The sequence below is a fragment of the Cupressus sempervirens genome, chromosome 7 (genome assembly GCF_028749045.1).
Source record: "Cupressus sempervirens isolate cs-2001-9-10 chromosome 7, ASM2874904v1, whole genome shotgun sequence".
In the NCBI taxonomy this organism is placed as follows: domain Eukaryota; kingdom Viridiplantae; phylum Streptophyta; class Pinopsida; order Cupressales; family Cupressaceae; genus Cupressus; species Cupressus sempervirens.
The window spans coordinates 539,039,017-539,061,804 of NC_143124.1; the positions used below are offsets into that span (position 1 = coordinate 539,039,017).

The 22,788-nt window shown below is 37.5% G+C and overlaps 1 protein-coding gene across 2 annotated transcripts in view; it reads right to left on the bottom strand.

Moving 5' to 3' along the window:
* LOC149547890 (Tetratricopeptide repeat (TPR)-like superfamily protein) overlaps positions 1 to 22,643 on the bottom strand; it is a 60,039-nt gene extending 37,396 nt beyond the window's left edge. For both annotated transcript variants that reach the window (XM_089791940.1, XM_089791939.1), the window contains exons 1-2: positions 22,449 to 22,643; positions 21,811 to 22,323 (exon numbers count right to left, since the gene is read on the bottom strand). In XM_089791940.1, the coding sequence (XP_089648066.1) occupies positions 21,811 to 22,323; positions 22,449 to 22,628 (693 nt within the window). In that variant the 5' untranslated portion in view covers positions 22,629 to 22,643. The remainder of the gene's footprint in view (positions 1 to 21,810; positions 22,324 to 22,448) is intronic.
* Between the last annotated feature and the right edge of the window lie 145 nt (positions 22,644 to 22,788).

A 22,788-nucleotide genomic window follows, 5' to 3' on the forward strand; every position in this document is an offset into this window, starting at 1 on the left:
CACTTGACCAAGTACTCCTTGATGATCCACCTGCGAAGCACCCTCTCCCTAGAGTCAAGTATAGCCTCAGGAACCAAAATAAGCTTTCCCTCATCATCAAGAGGTGGCAATACTACTGAAGGCACCACATTGTGGCCCAATGTCTTCTTAAGACGTGACACATGGAACACATTATGCACTTTACTGTCTGCAGACAACTCAAACTCATAAGCTACTTCACCCACTCTCCTGATTACTTTGAACGGTCCATAGTAGCGTGGTTTCAATTTCTCTGCTCCACTCTTCTTGAGAGAGGACTGTCTATACGGTTGTAACATGAGGTACACCATGTCTCCTACCTCGAAAGACCTCTCAACCCTGTGTTGATCAGCATATTGCTTCTGCTGATTTTGTGCCTTTTGCAAATTTTCCTTCAAGGATCGCATAATGTCCTGACACTCTTGCAAAATATCCTTGGCCTTAGGCACCCTACTGTCCCCAAATAACAAATCCATAAAATTAGGAGCATCATACCCGTACAATGCCATGAAAGGGGACATTTGAATAGACATATGGAAAGAGGTATTATAGCAGTACTGCCCTAGATGTAGCCACTTCACCCAAGCCCTCTGCTGCCCTGCAATGTAGTTTCGGAGATATCCCTCAACCCACTTGTTCACTATCTCTGTTTGCCCATCAGTTTGGGGGTGGTAATTGGTACTCGGAGTGAGCTCTGTTCCACATAACTTGAACAACTCCTGCCAAAAGTGGCTCATAAATCTGCTATCTCTATCACTGACTATGCTTCGTGTTATCCCATGTAGTCTAAATACCTCTTGAAAAAATAGTTCTGCTATTTGTGCTGCTGAATACGTAGACGAAATTGCAAAGAAATGTGCAAATTTCGTCAATCTGTCTACCACAACAAAAATACAATCTCGACCCTGTGCCTTGGGGAGGCCTGTGATGAAATCCATCGAAATGCTATCCCACTTCTTTTTTGGTATGGGTAGGGGCTGTAGTAAACCACCTGGAAAGGAATGTTCCTGTTTGTTCTGCTGACATACTCTGCACTCCCTAACAAACTGAAGCACTTCTGTTTTGAGTCCTTTCCAAGTGAAGCGCTCTCTCACTTGCTGATATGTCTTAAAGAATCCAAGATGTCCTGCCAATGATGAATCATGAAATGCCCTCAAAATCTTCTACTTCATAGAAGACCCGAGTACTAAATAAATCCTTTCCTTGTAGATGATCAGATCATTTACAACAGTGTATCAACTATCCTGAATAGTTCCTTCAATAACACTAGATGTCCAACTATTCTTGACATACTCTACCAAGATCAACTCTCTCCAATCATCCATGACTATCCCAACAGCAAGCAAATGAGGCCTTCTGGATAAAGCATCTACAACAATATTTTTCTTCCCTTTGACATAGACTATGTCAAAATCATAAGCCTGTAACTTACTCACCCATTTTTGTTGCCTGTCATTAAGATCCTTCTGTCTAAGGAAATGTTTCAAGCTGTTATGATCTGTTTTTACTGTGAATCGGCTCCCTGCTAAGTATTGCCTGAACTTAGCTAGCGCGTGCATGATTGCTAGCATTTCTTTGTCATAGATGCTGTAGGTTCTCTCAACACCTCGTAATTTCCTGCTCTCATATGCGATGGGATGTTTGTCCTGCATGAGGACAGCTCCTACGCCCTCTCCTGAGGTATCACACTGTAGCTCAAAAGGTCTGGTGAAATCTGGAATGGCTAAAACAGGACATGTACTCATCAGCTCCTTGAACCTGTCAAAACAATCCTGAGCCCTCTCTGACCACTTGAAACTGTCTCTCGGTGTCAAATCTGTAAGTGGTGCTGCTATCTGTGAAAATCCCTTCACAAATCTGCGGTAGAACCCGCAAAGCCCAAGAAATCCCTTGAGTTGTGAAGTGTTCCTCGGCGATGGCCAATCCAGAATGGCCTTGATCTTGTCTGGGTCAACCCGAACACTTCCTGCACTAATAATATGCCCTAGATAAAGCAACTTTGTCATCCCGAACTCGCATTTACTCATCTTGGCATATAATGACTCCCTCTCTAGAATGCTGAGCACTGCATCAATATGCTTCAAATGTTCCTCCCAAGTACGGCTGTATATCAGTATATCATCAAAAAAGATCAACACAAACTTCCTCAACTGATCTCTGAATACTCTATTCATACAGGACTGGAAAGTGGCGGGGGCATTAGTCAACCCAAAGGGCATGACTAAGAACTCAAAATGTCCGTAGTGGCATCTAAAAGCTGTCTTCTCCACATCCACCTCTCTAACCCGTATCTGGTGGTAGCCGGATCTCAAATCAATCTTAGAGAAGTAGCATGCACTGTGCAATTCATCAATAAGCTCATCGATGCGCGGAATAGAGTATCGGTTTTTTATTGTCTTCTTGTTTAGCTCCCTATAATCAATGCACATCCTCATTGTACCATCCTTCTTTACCAATACTACTGAAGAAGCGAAAGGACTCTTGCTTGGCCGTATGTGCCCCATGTCAATCAACTCCTTGATTGTCTTTTCTATTTCATCCTTATATCTCTTTGGATGGTGGTAGGGTGTGATGATGACTGGCTTAGCCCCTTCCTCTAACTCAATAACATGCTCGATTCCCCTATCCGGGGGTCTCCCTGGAGGTATCTCATCAAACACCTTAGTACGTTTGGTTATTATTTTTTGTACATCAAGTGGATACTCCTGTTTATGTTGCTCTGTCACCTCAAGCATTACTCTGAACTCTGCTATCCACTGCACCTGGTCATGTCTGAAAAAACTCTGCATCCGCTTGAGTGACACCACTCGAAGCCTCCCATCTGACAGACCTCTGAGCACTATCTTCTTACCATTTGCCTCAAACTTCATTTCCATTTTCTGGAGGTTAAATGTAAACTCTTCCAAAGATTTCATCCAATTCATCCCAAGCACCATATCCTGATCACCAATGTTGACAACAAAGAAATCTCCCACCATGTCATAATCTCCCAAACGAAGCTGCAAGTTGGAGATTTTCTTGGTACAATCGATTTTGAAGCTATCGGCAACCATCACCTTAAATCCCTTATGCTCTTCTGTATGTAGCCCTCTGCGTGACACAAACTTTTCATCAATGAAGTTATGTGTTGCCCCTGTATCAATGAGTGTCACAAATCTTTGTCCATCCAAAGTTCCCCTAACTCTGAAAGTGACGGCCTCCTGTATACTGGACAACTGAGCTATCGTGCTATCACTGTGTGCTTCCTCATGTGAAGAATTATCATCTCCATCTGATTCTGATGACTGCTCTGAATCTCCATCCACTGACTCTTCGGCTGAAAAGTACTCCATTTGTTTAGCTTTTGCTTTCAATGGACACTTATGTGACAAATCCCAAGGCTCCCTACAATGAAAACAAAGCTTCTTCTTCCTAAGATCATTAAGTGTCTCATTGTCCAACCTCTTGCTTTCCTCCTTAGGTGGCTGAGCCTCTCTATGAAAAGGTTTACTATCCTTATCTTTCCTCGAAGGGAAACTCTTTGCCTGGAATTTATTTTTAGAAGCTGAAGAGGAAACCATGTCATGAGCTTTCTTAATGGCCTCCTGCAAAGTGGGAGGGTTGAGAGCTTTAATCCACCCTCTCAATGGATCAGCTAACCCATCCATAAATAAAAGCAGTATCCTCCGTTCAGATAAATATGTTACTAACACTGCAAGTTTCTAAAATTTTGAAATGTATGTTTCCAATGATCCCCATTGTTTAAGCTGAGCTAACTCCTTGAAATGGAGTTCGGGATCCTTCCTATCAAAACGTTCAATCAGTCTCTCCGTAAACTCCACATATGAGGTAATGTGTGCATGACCCATAGTGACCATAACATGATGCCACCACTCGTGTGCTAACCCATCCAGATGAATTGCTGCATACTTAATAGCTTCTTCCTCAGGCATAGGGTTTAATTGAAAGTATGTGTCAAGCTTTTGAACCCAAGCTCTTGCTGTAGACTTCTCCGAGCCATCATAATATGGTAACTGAAGTTTCCTTACTTTCTTCCGTAGCTCATAGCTCTGGTTCCTGTCATGTCCACGTGGCATATGTTTCATCCGCACATCCATATACTCCCTAAAGGTAATTGCAGCAGTAAAATCTGGACCTCCGGCTTCCCAATCTCTCCTCAACTGGTACTGTATATCAGTGATCTGGGGCTCTGGTATGGGCTGCTCTGGAGCTCTAGGAGGAAATGTGGGAATCATGGGCCTTGAACTCACTGTCCTAGCTTGCTGGGGTGCATGACCGAAATTGTTCCCAACTTGTTCACCTCCATTATGTGTCTCATCTTGATTATTCCCATTCTGATTGTTACCATTCTAATTATTTCCTCCACCTATGTTAGCGTTCAACCCCATTTGACGAGCCATCATCTGCATCATAAGCTCCATTCTCTGATTTTGTTCTTGTGCCCTTTGTTCTGCTAATCGCTGTCCCTGTGCCAAGGTCTCTAATAACTGTAAGAATCTTTCCTCTCCAGGATCCCGAGCATTCCTGTCTCCCATATTGCCAATAACCTGTTCACCTGTATCAATGTGATCCTCTAGATTTCCCTGTTCCTCTTGTCCTATGTTTAGACAAGCCCTGGTTCTTCTTAAATTATAGTGATGAGTTAAAGGTTGAACACTCCAATCTGTCATATCACCACCTGTTCATTGTGTTTGTACCCACTAGGATGGCAGGATAAACAAGCTCTGATACCACTGTAATGACCCTCCTCAAATCTGCTCTCAAAAATGCTGATGAAAGCTCAAGGAATTTCATCAAACAATTCACATGCAAGGGACGTATGACTGATATAGTATTTCAGCTGGCTTTAAATGACTATTTCTTCAATTTGCATCAATGAGAATCTTGTGCTAGAAGACTCCAAATGGACTACACAATGACCTAACATGAGTGTGCTACTAATTTTGACAATATTCAGTGCATATATATGATCTAAGCATGAGAAATGAACACCTACAGCCAACTGGCATTTTTACAAACAGTTGGTATGCAAACTAACTAGCTGATAAATAATGATATTAAATTGCTTAAATGACACCAGCAACTATTATCTTCTTAATTGCAATGAATTTTCTAATACAATGCTCATGAAATATGGCCAAGACTTTTGGCATTTACATGGATTACAAAATGATAATGCTGGTATACATGCAAACTTACAGCTGAAACTTATAACACCTAAAAAAGCAATACTAACAAAAGAACCTGGTTGTAGAGGGCTGTAATAATTTCCTTCAATGTTGCCCTTCTGCTTTGCTTTTCCGATTTGCTTTTTCGAACTGCTTTTTCGGATTTGCTTTTACAGACTGCTTTTTCAGACTGCTTTTTCGGTTCTGCTTTTTCGTATTTACTTTTTCAGATTGCTACCATGTTGAATCTCAAAACCATATCTTTCAATGGCGTCAAGATTTCCAACTTGAAGGGAATTCGTCCATCAAACTATTGAGACATAATCTCCAGAAAATTGCCCAATTTCTTTGATATTTCCAAGCATGCATAAAAGAAGCTCTTCCATTTCTTTTATAGTGTTCTCACAAAAGCTTCATCCTTCGTTTTCTCAATGTGGGATAAAACATAACTCCCTTTATGTAACTTATGTCTCCAATGTGTTATAAAATAAAGGGGACTCTTTTAATTTAAATATTCCCCACAAACTGTAGTCTATGCATCAATAAAGTTAAATATTTAAATTTAACTTTATAAAATAGCTTTATCAATGCATAACAAGTCTTATCAATGATAAACAAGTCTTCTTGTCGATTTTAAACAATTACCATCGACATACCGTTGCCACTAGATGTTCGCCCATGTCCAAGATGACTTACTATAAATAGTAAGTATGCCCAAAGTTGCCTCAAAACCCCTTAGAAAAACCTGCAACTGAAACTATCTAGACCAAATGGCCTCTAAGCCCCTTTAATGTCCTGGTTAGCCTACGGGACCATGGGGAAATAGGCTAACGACAACATCATGCTATGAATGCTAAAAAGGGGACATTACACACTTCTAGAGGAAACTTGGTATGGTTGAGTTGTAATCCATCTGTAATCTTTAAATTTTAATAAAATGATCTTATTTTGTCAGGCTATTGATTATTATGGGCTCCACCATTTGTATTCATTATTTAAGAAGTGACGATCTCTGAGATAATGAACACTTGTATAAGTGACATTATAAGAGGTGACGATCTCTTAGATAGTGTGCTAAACAATAGAGTTCTACTGTTAGATCTAGATGAGTTTAAGATTGTATTATGATGTAGACAAAATAATGTCTATGAGTCACAATTTGGATAAAGGAAGTAATTTAGTATTCTCCAAGTTTATCCTGTATTCTGGTAGATCTTAAACTCAGGATCATGTTGTGATATAGAAATACCAGGTTCTATGAGTCACAACTTGGTTAAATGAAGAAAGTAAAATACTCTTCAGGTTTATCCTGTAATTTATCACTAGTAGCAGTGATTTGTTATATCACAGATTTAGTAATATGATATTGTATCATGTGTTCTACAATATCACATACTAAGAAGATTTAGACAGATATAGAGTATTAATTCTTGCTTATTCATCTGTATTGATGTTGCTAGATACGATATCTCTCTGTATGATCATCAAGTTAAGAGGGAGTGTTAAGTATTTAACCTCATAATATACAAGTCTGAAAGTGCAGACCGCACTAGACCTGCTTACCTTAAATATATATATCACAAGTGTTATATACTCTTCTAGAGAGCTAGCGATTTCTAGGAATTGTTTGGTAATTATTAACTAATCTAACACATTGTGTTAGTTAGCAAAAGTTATGACTCTACTCCTAATCGCCAATTTTAGATAGGGTTATAATTGTTAACTTGGAAGGATGTAATGTACCCATTCCCAAGATCAATTTTAATAATAATAAAGTTAATACGAAATAAATAAATTAATAAATATAATTTATAATTATGATTGCATTTGAATGAGTAGTCAAAAATGTAATGTCCTTTTTTTAAAAGAACAATATTTTTTAAATAAGTGATAATAATATAAATTATAATATGAAACAACAAATTAAATCAAAATATTAAATAATGCCAATCAAGCTAAGCAATAAATAAATAACAATAATCATTACAAATGATAAATAACAAGTTGAATAGATTAATAAATATTATTATAAATAATTAATTAAATAATATTATCCCTAGTACCATCAGATATCAAAAGCATAGAAATAACCTCATACGATTATATAAACCAAGGGATTACACACGACAATTCGGGAAGAAATCTATAGCATAGCAAATAGATTCTCGTGATAATATTATATCAACATGGTAAGAAACGATATCTTTGTAACATATGAACATTAATAAATATGTAATATTGTTGACGAGGTTGGACAATAGTCAATGGCAGTTCTGTGAAACCCACCTCTCAATAGCGCCAACGCTTGAGCTTGATACCTTCACTAGAAAATGATTATAATAGCCTGATTCTACCATCGAGCAGGTGCACAAGGAAAATACCTTCTCAGCCGAAGTCACCCAAATAGTGGACAGCAATCACTATTGCTTCTCCTTTACGATGGACATGGATATGAATACCATCTTCAAGTAGAAATAGGAGACCCGTGGCAAGATAATAATTATCAACGGTTTGATATGATAAGTTGGAGTGGTCACATAAGCCATTAAGACTTGAAGCACTATATTATTATTATTATTGTATTATGTCTATATCCAATAATGATCAAATAGAACACTGGAATTAGTTGAGAATGCAAATAATAATAAAGAGACGTGATTGAAATCAATCAACCTTGAAAAGACATGACCTCTAGTAATGAAACAAATGTCTTCTAGACACCAAACACTATGACCATTCGATAATAGAAGTATAAATAAGGAAACAATATTCAATGGGAGGGGGACAAGGAAGAAAATCATAAGAATATTTCATACGAGGATTCTTCCAGTTTGGATACAATTCAGAGCAAGAGGAATGACAATTGAGACAACGTCTAATTCAGCACTGCACATAGGAAAGAAGTAAACAACGGCCTCTAGTTCAGCTATTCCAAATACCACACGTACACAAGAGAAAAAGTAATAGCCATAGTCAAGGGAACAATCTATCAATCACTGCAACAGGAAGGTTGAATGGCCAATTTCATCTTAGACAATCCACAAAGGAAATAAACAAAGACTACAAATTGTGGCATCCATCTAATACTGGCCAAACATTGACGGATATCAAGAAGACCAAAACTATAGATCCAACTTCTTGAACTACAGAAGACATTTCTAGTGAATACGCAAATAAGGAAACGGAATTTGGTAACAAATTAAGGGCAGATAAGCAATTCCTATATAAACTATACAAGATCATTGTGCGGGTAGTCTCAATCTCAATGCGATAAGCATTAATCTGGTATCTCACTAATACAACAAGGCAAATAAAATAACAAGAAGAGGCTTTGTTATAAAAATACCTTATTCCAGTCACATATCCACTCAGGGGACAAGGGCAATTAAGGAAGAGACTTCAAGCATCTCTAAAGGCATTCAACATAATCTCTAGCAGGGACATTACAATAGTATCAGAGCATCGATCTTGCCATCCTATAAGTGAAGGCTTATGGAAACTTACGAGAGAAGGACAAATAAAACTACAATGAACGACTTAGCAAATGAAGTGAGAACATATATGGAGCAAACCAACCAGACCAACCAAACTATATTGAATCAAATGGAGAAATCAAATCAAGCCCTCCTACAAGCATTACAGAACATGGGGAACTCCATTAATAATCTAAGGAATAACTCTTCCCAAGGGAAAGATATGAGTTCAAATGAACCAGATGTTAACGAATCATCATCATCTAGAATTCTGAGACCTCCCTTCTTACCTAGAGAAGAAACTCAAAGGGAAGAGGAGGGAATAAACCAACCTATCAATAGCACAGTGGAGAATGCGAGAGCCTATGCAAACCTTGAACCCGAAATTAGGGAACTCATAACTTTTGCAGAGTTTTGTGAGGGCCAAAAACATGAAGTTCCTAAAAGAACAAGAAGACATGTTAATAAAGATCTGAAACACAATGTAAACAAAGTGATATTGCCCAACTTTGATGGGTCAAGAAAAATGACAGCCCATGCTTGGCTTCAAAAATTAAACACATTTTTTACTCTTAGCCCAATGACGGAGGAAGACGCACTCCAATTTGCTATACTCCACTTAGAAGGCACGGCACATGAATGGTGGCACAATGGGCTTCTCTCCTTAATGCATCAAAACATAAACTCATATGAGGAATTCTCCCAAAAACTGATCAAACAATTCAGCCAAGTTGAACCTAAATGGTACTTCAAAGAACTGACCCATTTAAAGCAGTACGGAACAATGGAAGAATTCTCTAATGAATTCCAAAAACTTGCAGTCATGGTCCCAGATTTATCTCAAAAGAGGCTTACATACTTATTTGTTGAAAGCCTTAAGGATTCTGTCAAAAATATAGTTAACCCATTAGAAACTCAAACAATGGAAGAAGCCATTCAGAAGGCTAGAAAAGTGGAATCCAATTCATCAAAAGAAAGATCTAAGAATTTCTTGACTAAGACGAAGCATAAAAATGAAGACTCGCGCAAAGACCAAAAAGAGAAAGAATGTTATTTTTGCAAAGAGAAATGGAGCAAAGGACACCAATGCCAGAGTAAGGAGGCCCAAAAGCAAAAAGAGGATAAATTGAAGAAAGGCATATGTTTTAGATGCAGAGGTCCTTGAGAACTTGGACATAAGGGTGACAAGAAAAGTCAACTCCATCAAATAGAAGCAACACACGAAATAAATAATGAGGAGGCTTCAGAACAAGAGTGTGAACAGTGATCAAAAGAGGATGAGGGACTAGAGAATCATTGAAGCTTCGAGGAGGTTCAAATTTTTAGGAAGTGTAAATATCAAACAATACATATATGTACATAATTTTATGATTATTAATAAAACTTTAGTATTTAAATTAAATAAAAGGAAAGAGTGGCAATTAAGGGAGAACTACTAATGACACCCTATTGTTAGCACCTTCCTAAGAGGGCAATAAGGGAGAATAGCTAGGGCACCCTATTGCAGTGGTATGTAGGGAGAACCGTGGTCAAGACACCCTATTGCTCTGTAATTAACGGAGAACTGCTAGAGCACCCTATTGCAGAATTAATTAAGGGAGAATAGCTAAGGCACCCTATTGCAGCGGTATGTAGGGAGAACCATGGTCAAGACACCCTATTACTCTGTAATCAAGGGAGAATCGCTAGAGCACCCTATTGCAAGAATAGTTGAGGGAGAACTGCTGAGGGCACCCTATCATAGTGATAGTGAAGGGAGAACTACTAGCAGGGCACCCTACTACACTATGATTATGGGAGAACCGCTAAGGCACCCCACTACAGAGAAAATATTATAGGGGCCTTAGGGTGAGATAAATCTCTCCCAAGGATTATAAGATGGATAATCCTGAAGGGTGTGTTCATAGAGGCCAAGGAAGAAATAAAGTCTCTCCTATGGATTCAAGAGATAAATGAGACCTTAAAGGGTATCCATAAGGTCTTGGACAAGATAAGGTCACCCCGAGGAGTTACAGGGTGTATTCACTAGGACTCGTCATGGGAGGAGACAATGCATAACAAGAAGCATAGAAGTACTATAATATATCAAGATAAGTTCTACCCTTTGGATCATTTATAAAATTTTACGTTTAATATTATATTTTAAATTTGACGGTTCTGATCTCAAATTAAATTGTTGTTGTAGGATGGTCAATCAAATCTTAAGTGGAGAATATTGAATTGCTTGAGGACAAGCAATTTTGGGAAGGGCAGACTGTAATGTACCCATTCCCAAGATCAATTTTAATAATAGTAATAAAGTTAATACGAAATAAATTAATTAATAAATATAATTTATAATTATAATTGCATTTGAATGAGTAGTCAACACTGTAATGTCCCCTTTTTATAAGAAAAATATTTTTTAAATAAGTGATAATAATATAAATTATAATATGAAACAACAAATTAAATCAAAATATTAAATAATGCCAATCAAGCTAAGCAATAAATAAATAACAATAATCATTACAAACGATAAATGACAAGTTGAATAGATAAATAAATATTATTATAAATAATTAATTAAATAATATTATCCCTAGTAACGTCACATATCACAAGCATAGAAATAACCTCATACGATTATATAAACCAAGGGATTACACACGACTATTCGAGAAGACCTCTATAGCATAGCAAATAGATTCTCGTGATAATATTATATCAACATGGTAAGAAACGATATCTTGGTAATATATGAACATTAATAAATATGTAATATTGTTGATGAGGCTGGACAATAGTCAATGGCAGTTCTGTGAAACCCACCTCTCAATAGCCCCAACGCCTGAGCTTGATACCTTCACTAGAAAATGATTATAACAGCCTGATTCTACCATCGAGTGGGTGCACAAGGAAAATACCTTCTCAGCCGAAGTCACCCAAATAGTGGACAGCAGTCACTATTGCTTCTCCTTTACGGTGGACATGGATATGAATACCATCTTCAAGTAGAAATAGGAGACCCGTGGCAAGATAATAATTATCAGCGGTTTGATATGATAAGTTGGAGTGGTCACATAAGCCATTAAGACTTGAAGCGCTGTATTATTATTTTTATTGTATTATGTCTATATCCAATAATGATCAAATAGAACACTGGAATTAGTTGAGAATGCAAATAATAATAAAGAGACATGATTGAAATCAATCAACCTTGAAAAGACGTGACCTCTAGTAAAGAACCAAACGTCTTCTGGACACCAAACACTATGACCATTCGATAATAAAAGTATAAATAAGGAAACAATATTCAATGGGAGGGGGAATAGGGAAGAAAATCATAAGAATATTTCATACAAGGATACTTCCAGTTTGGATACAATTCAGAGCAAGAGGAATGACAGTTGAGACAACGTCTGATTCAGCACTGCACATAGGAAAGAAGTAAACAACGGCCTCTAGTTCAGCTATTCCAAATACCACACGTGCACAGGAGAAAAAGTAATAGCCGTAGTCAAGGGAACAATCTATCAATCACTGCAGCAGGAAGGTTGAATGGCCAGTTTCATCTTAGACAATCCACAAAGGAAATAAACAAAGACTACAGACTGTGGCATCCATATAATACTGGCCAAACATTGACGGATATCAAGAAGACCAAAACTATAGATCCAACTTCTTGAACTACAGAAGACATTCCTAGTGAATACGCAAATAAGGAAACAGAATTTGGTAACAGATTAAGGGCAGATAAGCAATTCCTATATAAAATATACAAGATCATTGTGCGGGCAGTCTCAGTCTCAGTGAGATAAGCATTAATCTGGTATCTCGCTAATACAACAAGGCAAATAAAATAACAAGAAGAGGCTTTGTTATAAAAATACCTTATTCTAGTCACAAATCCACTTAGGAGACAAGGGCAATTAAGGGAGAGACTTCAAGCATCTCTGAAGGTATTCAACATAATCTCTAGCAGGGACATTACAAAGGGACATGTCCCTTTAATGGACATACCCTTTAGAATCGATATTTAAGGAGGTTATTGATGCAGTTTTGAAGGACACACAAATATAATTCAGTTTGCTCCTCCAAGCATCATTATCCAGCAATTGATAGTGCAGAGATATTCTATTTTAATATCAGATCAAAGTCGACTATTCCTTCTTGTATTGGCATCAAAGAAATTTAGTATTCATCAAACATTTCACATTTAAGGCCATTTCCTCAAGCAAAAAACATACTGATCTATTGCAGAAGAATATAATTCTCTAATCAGAATTATAAGTGTAAACTTCATCAATATTCAGAACTTAGAAGACCATTGTCAACAAATCAAGGAAGGAAATAGAAGTCTGATTCAAAGAATTTGCAGAATATTTACATCAAATAATTCAAATATATTCCTCCAACAGCTAGGCAGTTTAAACTGACCATGTAACCGTTGAAGAAGTCCTACAAAGTCTCATAGGCCGATGGTAGGAATTCACATTGTAATCTGGCATTGAAATCAATACAAACCAGCATTTTTCCTTGCAAAACACGTGTTCTAGACCCTTGTATGGAACTGTACGGACAAGAGGGAATGTTCCAGTGGTTCTAGAAGTTGGAGAATTTAACCTACTTTGTTTTGCACCAAGTCTCATGGTTTGATCATTTCTAGTTTGAAAGTTATTGAATTTTCTTGCGTGCTGCCCAGGATTCAGCCTAGAAATCAGCACTTTGCTAGGGCTGGGTCATTTTGACACATTCCACCATGGGAAATTGATGCCCTTTAGTGGAATGCAAGTTGTATCCATGTACCTTCAGATTCTGCAAGTTGTTTTCCAGAAAATGCAAGGAGTTAGGTTTGCCACCATACCCTAGGCGTGCATCATCATGAGTACACCAATCAGCATTTATAACAGTCCTTTCTAGTTTCTCACCAGAGGCTAAAACCTTGGGTTCTTGTTTCTCGTACACGCCCCCACATGTTCCCATAGTTGGATTGTGTTTCTCCTTTGTAGAAAGTACACTTGTAGTGTTACTGGAGCCCTAATTAGGCCTAGAAATCCAGTCTAATGTTGCAAGAGCAGCAACTTTTGTTTCTCTCCAACCTTGGGCACTTTGGCATGTTCTATAAAACCCAAGAGAGTATCCAAATCTCTGGTCAAGTCACCATGTTGTTTGGAAGCATTCAAACTTATGCCTCATTCTCATTCTAGGAAGGTCTACAAGCCAATTCATTGGTTTTCAAAGCAACTTGATGCCATAAGTTGTCTTTGATGAAAAAAATGATTGATTCATGTTGAGTAAGACCTAAATAGGCCATATCAGTGATTGTAGGCCACCCTTGGTCTTTGTATCCAGTTTTTGGGGTTTGATCCCTCTTTTGCTAAGGGAATCCATTAGTGCATTTTGAGTTTTTGGTGCTTAGAACTTTGGTAGACCTAGTGATTAGGTTACCTTGTCTTTTGGGGTTGTGATAACCTTCCTATAAGCCCAACTCCAGACCTGTGATAGGTATTTGGCACCAAGACCCTTCATCTTGGGTGTTGAGGGAATTGTGAACTTCTACCATTCGTTGTTGTTTGAAGACTTCTGCTGCCTACTGCTACATCAATAATGAATACCCCACTTTATATCACAGCCTTTGCTCTAAACCCCAAATGGTATGCAGAGTTGGGTGGAAGGGGCTTCCCATGTGATGATCCCAAGGTATTGGATGGCTTCACAAGAGCCATTGATAAGATGTATTCAGCTCAAGAGGCCTCTACTCTTCGTGCACAGTTCCTTGACTTCACCAACCGTCATAGCCCAAACTTGGGTAAGCCACAAGCGAGGTTGGATACAATAGTTCCGATGCACAAAAATCCTACTGGATGGTGGACCTGGCATGGGAGAGATACATCTGAGTTAAAAAGCACTTGCCACTCACCTCCTTGCATAGGTTGCTAGTTCCTCAGCTGCAGAGAGGAATTGGTCCACATATTCATTTATCCACTCCGTCAAGATGAACAGACTTACTTCTAAATGAGCGCAAATGCTAGTGGCAATGCATCATGCTCTTCAACTTGTTGAAGATGGTAGCTGCGATAGAGATCTTTATCTCTGGAAATATGAACATTATTACTGTTACTATTACGTTCAGCTGAAAAAGACACTTAAGTTTTTATTTGTAATATTAAATGTGAATGACATGTGTCATTCTCATGCATTGAGGCATGAATATTCGAAGAGTCATAATTAATTATAAGAGTTATAGGAATCTCAAGAGACCTTTCGGTTATCATGTGAAGAGTCTCTCCTATTGTTATATATATCGCATCAAGCGATAGGCTTTGTACACTTGAACTTTTATTATCAATAAAGATATATTTTGTTGTGTGGCTTGGTTTTTCCCTTCATTCTCAAGGGGTTTTCCCAGGATATTTCTGGTGTTCTTTGTTTCAATTTTTCTCTTTCTATTTGTTGGTTATTATCTTTGATTTCTAGGCTATAGTTTCAACATGGTATCAAAGCAAGGTATGATTTCAAGAATGAAGGAAGCTTGTTTGTGTTCAATAATATACCTGTGATTGAGTTCTCTCAGGTTATTGCTCTTTTTTGCACTCTATTTTTTTTTGGGTCTCTATCTTCTGTTCGATTCTTTATCTCTTTTACTTGCAGATGTTCATGTCTCTTGGCTACCTATGGTTGAATCTTTGGTTGACATTTTTCCCTGCATAGTCTAAGAGAGACGTAGAATCTCTTTTCGTTTATTAATACCTTAGTGTTCTTGGTGTTGTAATCTTCTGCAAAGACCTTTTATACTTTCTTTTCTTTTACCTATTATGTCATGCTCGACAATGGGTTTGCGCCTTCTCTCTAAAGTGTCTCTGTCGGATGTGTGTAAATGATACCCAATTTTAGACTTTCGTTTAGGAAAATTTATATTTTCTATCATTCGTATTTTAGTGATGTCAAACTTCAGCTTCTTAAATATTTTGTCTTTTTAGGCTCCTCTATCGATTTCAGATGTCTGCTAAATCAAGCACCTGCGATATATATTTTGTTGCCTGTGGTGATGTGGCATAGTGTCCGGTGTTTATTATATGTGTTTAGGCTTTTCCTATTGCTATTCATCGTTCATTTCTTTTTGTGCATGTCTCGCTAATTGTAGGGAGCCGTTATTTCTTCACATCGCTCTGGTTATGTTCGATGCATGTAGGAGCTATTATTTATAACCATTTTTATTGTTCTTCCTTGGCATTGACTTTATGGTAATTATTATTATTATTTTTTAACCGATCAAGGCTTCACTTTTAACGTACTTGGTAACGTTGTATCGAGTTCACCGTGCTATTGGTAATTATGTTCAAATGACATCGCTCACATTTCCTTTCATATTCATTCTAATATGCTTGTCTTTTGTGTTGTCGGATGTTTTTGGAATAGTTGTGTGCATCGATTCTTTGTGACAAATGGGCATTCCATTTTAAAAGGAACAAACAATTATTTTGGCAAAAAAATCTGGAGACGTTATTTGTCTGCTCCAGATATAGTATTTGTGCCTGAACTGTTGGACATCTATATGTTTTAAATGCCATTTTGCAATGGGCGGTCTCAGACCGTGGGACGGACATCTCCGAGTGTTATGTAGACAAGCAAGATGCCATGGATTATGGGTTGATCCCATTTATTTGTTGGACTAGCAAAAACAATAAAGAACCATATTTGCAGGCAAGGTGAGATGCCTGGATGCGCTTGAAGATTGAACTGCAACATTTGGAGGAAGGGGTTGCTGAACATTTACCAATAGAGGTGCCATGGGGTAAGCACTCGAGGCGGATAAATCATCCATGTGCAATCACAGGCGTGTGAGGAGAAGAGGTAAAAAGGGTGGCCTGCGATTTTGACTTCGATGGTTAATGGCTTGCAGATGACGTAAGTCACAGATGGAATGCACTAGTATTGATATGAATAAACATGTTCAATCATAACGAGAGATTCCGCTATGCATGCACACAGATGCACTGCCAATTGCCAGTGTTTGTACCAGTGGAAAATTGGGTCTCTATTTTGGCGATGAGACGATCGGGAGCAGTCTAGTGCAGGACTCGATCTCAGCCAACGGTCTCTAGTTCGAACCACGGATCTTTCACTGGTTAGCTTGATCTGCAAGATAAGTCCTGGGAGCTAAGGTGAATTATTGGACAAAATTCCGAAAGCTTGATTTGGGAATGGCAATTCTTTAAGCTAAGTATTTACTTATTCTAATTTTAAGGAGGTTGCATGCACTATTTAATAGGAAGTATTCCCTTTGGATACTAATCGACTAAGAGCCTATGTGTAACTATTGCATACATTATTTCTAGCGATAGTTATTATGTATTCTAAGTTATACATAAATAGATGATGGTTTTAATAATATCTCTTTATTGTAGGAAGCAACAAGATGATTTATATCTGCGTTCAGAGGAAGCTCATGATTCAGAGGGAGATGTTCATCCTTAAAGGGAGGATACGTCATCTAATTGAATATGATGATCAAATCTATTTCTATTAAGAGGGAGTGCTTATGGAATTCCCTTCATTTGCTTGTGGTATTTATAAAATTTGAGACTTAAATGGAATCAAGTCTTAGTCTTTTATTTTTATTCTTGTGTGAATAAATGAGATTGTAAGATCAGCTATGACAACTCTTTCACTATGTGATAGTGAACATCATGTTGAGAGAGTCCATGATGTCATCACGTTGAGAGATTCTGTGATGGGAGTTGGATGTCATATTGAGAGATTCCATGACAATTCACGTTTAGAGAGTCCGTGAACAAAGGCCTAGCTGTGAGTCTTGCAAATCTTTTCATTTTGAGAGATTCCATGAATGTGATTAATTGTTACAAAGTTTCATGTTGAGCGATTCCATGGATATGATTGATTGTTATAGTTTTTCATGAATCTGGGATAAAATTTCATCATTAACATTTAAATGGTTGCAATCTTGTGTGATTGTTCAGCTAAAAATCTCTCTCTGGCTAAGAGGGAGTGTTGAAGATGGTAGCTGCGATAAAGATCTTTATCTCTGAAAATATGAACATTATTACTGTTACTATTACGTTCAGCTGAAAAAGACACTTAAGTTTTAATTTGTAATATTAAATGTAAATGACATGTGTCATTCTCATGCATTGAAACATGAATATTCGAAGAGTCATAATTAATTATAAGAGTTATAGGAATCTCAAGAGACCTTTCGGTTATCATGTGAAGAGTCTCTCCTATTGTTATATATATCACATCAAGCAATAGGCTTTGTACACTTGAACTTTTATTATCAATAAAGATATATTTTGTTGTGTGGCTGGGTTTTTCCCTTCATTCTCAAGGGGTTTTCCCAAGATATTTCTGGTGTTCTTTGTTTCAGTTTTTCTCTTTCTATTTGTTGGTTATTATCTTTGATTTCTAGGCTATAGTTTCAACACAACTTACCAATCATACTACTCCAAAGTATAGACAAACACCAGCTTTGCGGTGGGATGTTGAGCCTGAGGATGTGGCCCAAATAGATGAGAATGAGACACCACCAGGATTAGTTGGGATTCCATTAGATGACACTACACTTCCTATTGAAGATGATAGTGATGACGACTCTGATTTTGATGCCATAGTGGTAGAGGCAAAATAGGAGCAGTAGTTTGCTTCATTTTTCTATATTTTGTTTTATATGTTGAACTTGAACGTAATGATGAAAATTTATGGCAGCCCTCTAGCCTTTGGGCATATTTGGATTTTTATGATGTTGTTCACTGCTAAACTTATATTTAAATATTTTTGTTCACATACTGATATGCATATTGACAATTGAGTAGCGAAATCGGTTATTATTTCCTAGATGGCATTCAAATGGTGTAGGTTAAGGTTCCATAATGTTTAAATGACATACTTTGTGCTTAGTTTCATATAAATGACACATATATTTTAAAGAAAAATTAAGGTGACACAAGGTGGTATAGTTTTAGTTGTCAGAACGGAGTGTATTGGATATTATCTGGATGCTCTAATGATTACTATTTCTGTATACACAAAGGTAATAGGAGGATGTTCATAAGAATGATCATAAGAATGTGGGACCAAAGCATGATTATGAGATGCTAAAGGACGGTAAAATCAGTTAAGTTCAACTAGTGGCAAGAAAACTTTCTTTGGTAAACTGAATCCGTCCTCTTATTGTGGCTTGAATGCTTGATATCAGTCCCTTCTGAAGGTTGGCGGCATCAGAGGTTGGAGGAAATTACATCATCACCAGTCATCTTCTCGCTTTGAGATGGTGTCTTGCATGAAAAGTGTTTATGGCATTTTCGGCTTTCTGTTTTTATTCCTTTCTAATGCTGACAAAGTTGGAGAATGCATGACTTGTGAGGACTTGTTTTGAAGACAGGTTTGGGATTTGATCTTGTAATCAATATGGATTGCTCTCCAGTGAGCTTCGGAGTATATGATCGAGAATTATACCCTTTCACAGTCACCAGACAATGATAGAGATCTGTCGCATCTCTTAGGGATCATTGTTGAATAATTCAAGACTGTTAGTCGAGAGTTTGGGACTCAGAGCTTAAGAACACAGCTCGAAGCTACACCTTTTTGAGGGTCACAATACAACTTGATGGAGCCTTGCTTGGTTCAGGATTTGCTACTTCAGAAGAAGAATTTCTCAAAATATGTATTCTTATTATGTAATCAGCATGTTTTGTCATGTAACCCTTAATGAGAGTCCCTAAGGCAAGGTGTTTTTCATTTTTTTAATCAGCATACAGGGCTTTTGGAGTAATGAGGATGAAGGAAGCTACGGATTCATGAAGGTAATGCTCATTTGTTATTTGCTTAATGGATATTGATTGTTACAGTTCATATGGGAATTGGTAAAGACATGGTGATTGTCACCAAGGCCAAAAAGGCTTTGAGGCCTAATCGTGTGACAGAGATTAACAGTATGCTTGTGGTTCTTCAGAGTATCATAATGGAATGATATGATGTGTGGGTATAATCAATCGCTGATTGAATCCTTGAGATGTTTTGGTGGAGATAGTGGATTGGATCCTATGTGTGTGTTGAGGATCCTAATGGTGATCAATAAGTTATGTTGGTGACATGAGATTGTGTAATTAAGAATGCCTCTATTATGTTGAATTTGCTGATGATTGATGCCTCATTCAGGAGGTTGAAGAATTTTATAGGTGAGTGTTGCTACAAAACATAGTTGAAGAAACGATACTGTGTCAGAATGCTATGCTTCCCTGTGCCTCTACATCACTGGTACTGGGTGCATATACCAAACCAAAGTTAATCAAAAGTAGATATCACGGTCAACAAACCCTCAGATTTAAAGCATTATTAAAACAAGAGTCGGGTAAAATCATGGCCTATACCTAAAGTTTCTGGATTTTCAATTAAAGGACAATGAAATTGATGTGGTGAAAACAAAAAGAGATCATTTATAAAATGGCTAATCATAAGACAAAATGAAGACAATAACTAAACGGTTCCTGTACTTAAAAAATACCAGATGAAACCAAAAATACAGACCACCATTGAGGCACACAATAAATAAATCTTCTTACTCAGTGAAAAGTTCCCCATTTTCGCAGATGCTTGTATCAAGGAGACGATCAGTTATAATTAACTTGAATTTACTTTAGAGGACATTCGCACTTCAGACATGTGACATTGATAAAAGCAACACTATCTTGTGCCCTAAAGTGTAAGAATATATTCTTGAATGTAACGTTCCCACTAGTATTTCTTAAGATTTAAACTAGATATGAATTGCGCTTATAAATATACTTCGTATTCTTCGAAATTTGTCAAATCCATTGAAAAATGTCCTTACCTTGTACCTATGAAGACTACACTTATGATGCAAGAGTATCTTGCATGGGAAAATTTATAATTTTAAAAAAAAAAAAAAAAAATTCTGGAGGATAGAGAAAGTGACGAAAATAGAAGTAAAAATAATAAAAAAATAAAATAAGAGAAAAAGGAGAAGAGAAAAAAAGGGGAATTTCAGTTTTCGAGGTGCATAGGTGACGTAAATAGAAAAATAAAATAAAAATGGTTGTCAGTCCATTTATCGAGGTGTGTAGGTGGAATTCTAGAAGGTTGTGGATATTGTGTAGGTGGAATCCTAGAAGGTTGTGGATATTGTGTAGGAGGAATTCTAGAGGGTTGTGGATAAATCATGCATTGGGTGGTAAGTGGAAGGTCAAGCTTCAAGGTGTGAAAGCTCTTAAGGTGTAGCTGTTCAAGTAGAAGTTATTAGGTGGAAGTTTTGGAGGTGAAGGCTCTTAGTTGGGAAGTTCTTCTTGGTGAAGCTCTTGGTGTGAAGACTCTTCCTATGGAAATTCTTATTTGGGAGTTCTCTTATGTTGAAGAATTTGTTAACTTCTTTTTGAAGAAGTCATATCTATGATATCATCTTGTGAATGTTGTGAGGATTTTCAAGTATAATAAAATTGCTTGGGCAGCATTTTGTCTCTCTTTGTCTCCGTATTCTTGCATTTTTGGTTATGAGTTGGTAGGGTGGTGTGGCCCTTCATCAACTTATAAAAAAATAAACAATTTACAGAAACAATAAACGATTCAATCCTGCTCCCAGGGTTGTACCGTTCTAATGATCGCTAGATAAAGGGGTTAAATCCTGATATACCTGTGGTACGGGGTAGGGAAGGCAGGTGAGTCGTACTGCCTCAGGAGATTAGCGGCATGCTCTGTGTGGTTTCATGGAGCCGAAAGCAGGACCGTTAAGTCCTGGTCCGGGTCCCTGAGCCACAGATACCTCTGGGCTATCAAAAACAAAAAAAGAATCGAAAAATACGAAAAATAAGGACTGACAATTAACAGCTTTTGCTAGGAAAAAAAAATGCATCTGAAAGACAAGAAAAGCTATCGGACTACAAAAATGATTATAGAGTTTACTCCACAAAAAACTTAGGCTCATTATTCTGAACCATGAAACTCTAACGATGCCAATCAAATTGTAAGCTTGCTATCCAGACAGACCCGCTCCAGTTCTTACATTCTATCAAACCAAAAGTCCTATTCATGTATTTTAGGATTGATTACGGAAGTGCGGAAGAAATTAAATAAGAAAAAAATGCCCCAATCAAATTTGGAAGTTCAGAAAATACAAACCTCTAAAAATCACTAACCTTGGCAAGCTCTTCACGAAATCTCGCTTTCCTTTCTTCTTCGGATTCTTGATTTTTCGTAGAAGTTTCACCTTTAATTTCAGCTGCAGCCCCTTCCTCTTCAATTTTCCACTTCTCCACTTCTTTAATCAAATCTCTCATGTCCTCCAATTCTTTCATTTTCTCCTGAGTTTCCTTCCTCTGCCAAAAGCTCAAATTTCCTTCCTCATCTTCCTCGTCCCCGTCTTCCTCTTCGTCGTCGTCTTCTTCTTCTTCTTCTTCTTCATTGTCATCGTCAATGCCCTCCTCAAAACCACCTCCACCTTTAACAGCCCTCCATTCCATTTTTTTGCTTTTGATGTTAACGCGGCCTTGCAGATGGCTCCATTTTCCCTGTTTGCTTCCGAAGTACATTTTTTTACGGTACCCCTCAATGTATCCCGAACACATGCTTTTATAGGACATTGTCAGGGTTGGCAAAGAGACCAGATTGCCATGCCAATACTGGGCTAAAACAGCCATAGTTAAAATAACCTGGTACAAGAATCTTTGATTATTTAATAAAAGAGAGAAGACGGAATCAATTTGAACAGAGGTCAGTTCAGTTGTTATTCAATGTAACCAAATAAATTCTTCTTAATCAAAGCCCATAAACCTACGCTGCAAAACATATGGTAGAAAAAGCTGCAAGGCCTGCAAGCTGTGGAAAGCCTCAGCCTTTGGATATACGTACAAAGAAGTGTGTGTATATATAATCGTACGTGGGTTAATAGGGAATACGGTGTGCGAGAATGTCTATTACGAGCAGTTGGTGCCTTTATCGGCGGACAAGGGGCCATTAGCTAGGCGCCATACAAATCGTTGATGTGTTAAATATTAGAATTAGTGTGTATTAGCAATAGCACTTTGATGTGGAATAGGTATGTCGACGATATATTTATATTTAAGATTATTATTTTTTAAAGGAAAAGAAATAGATCAATAAATTAGATTTTCTAA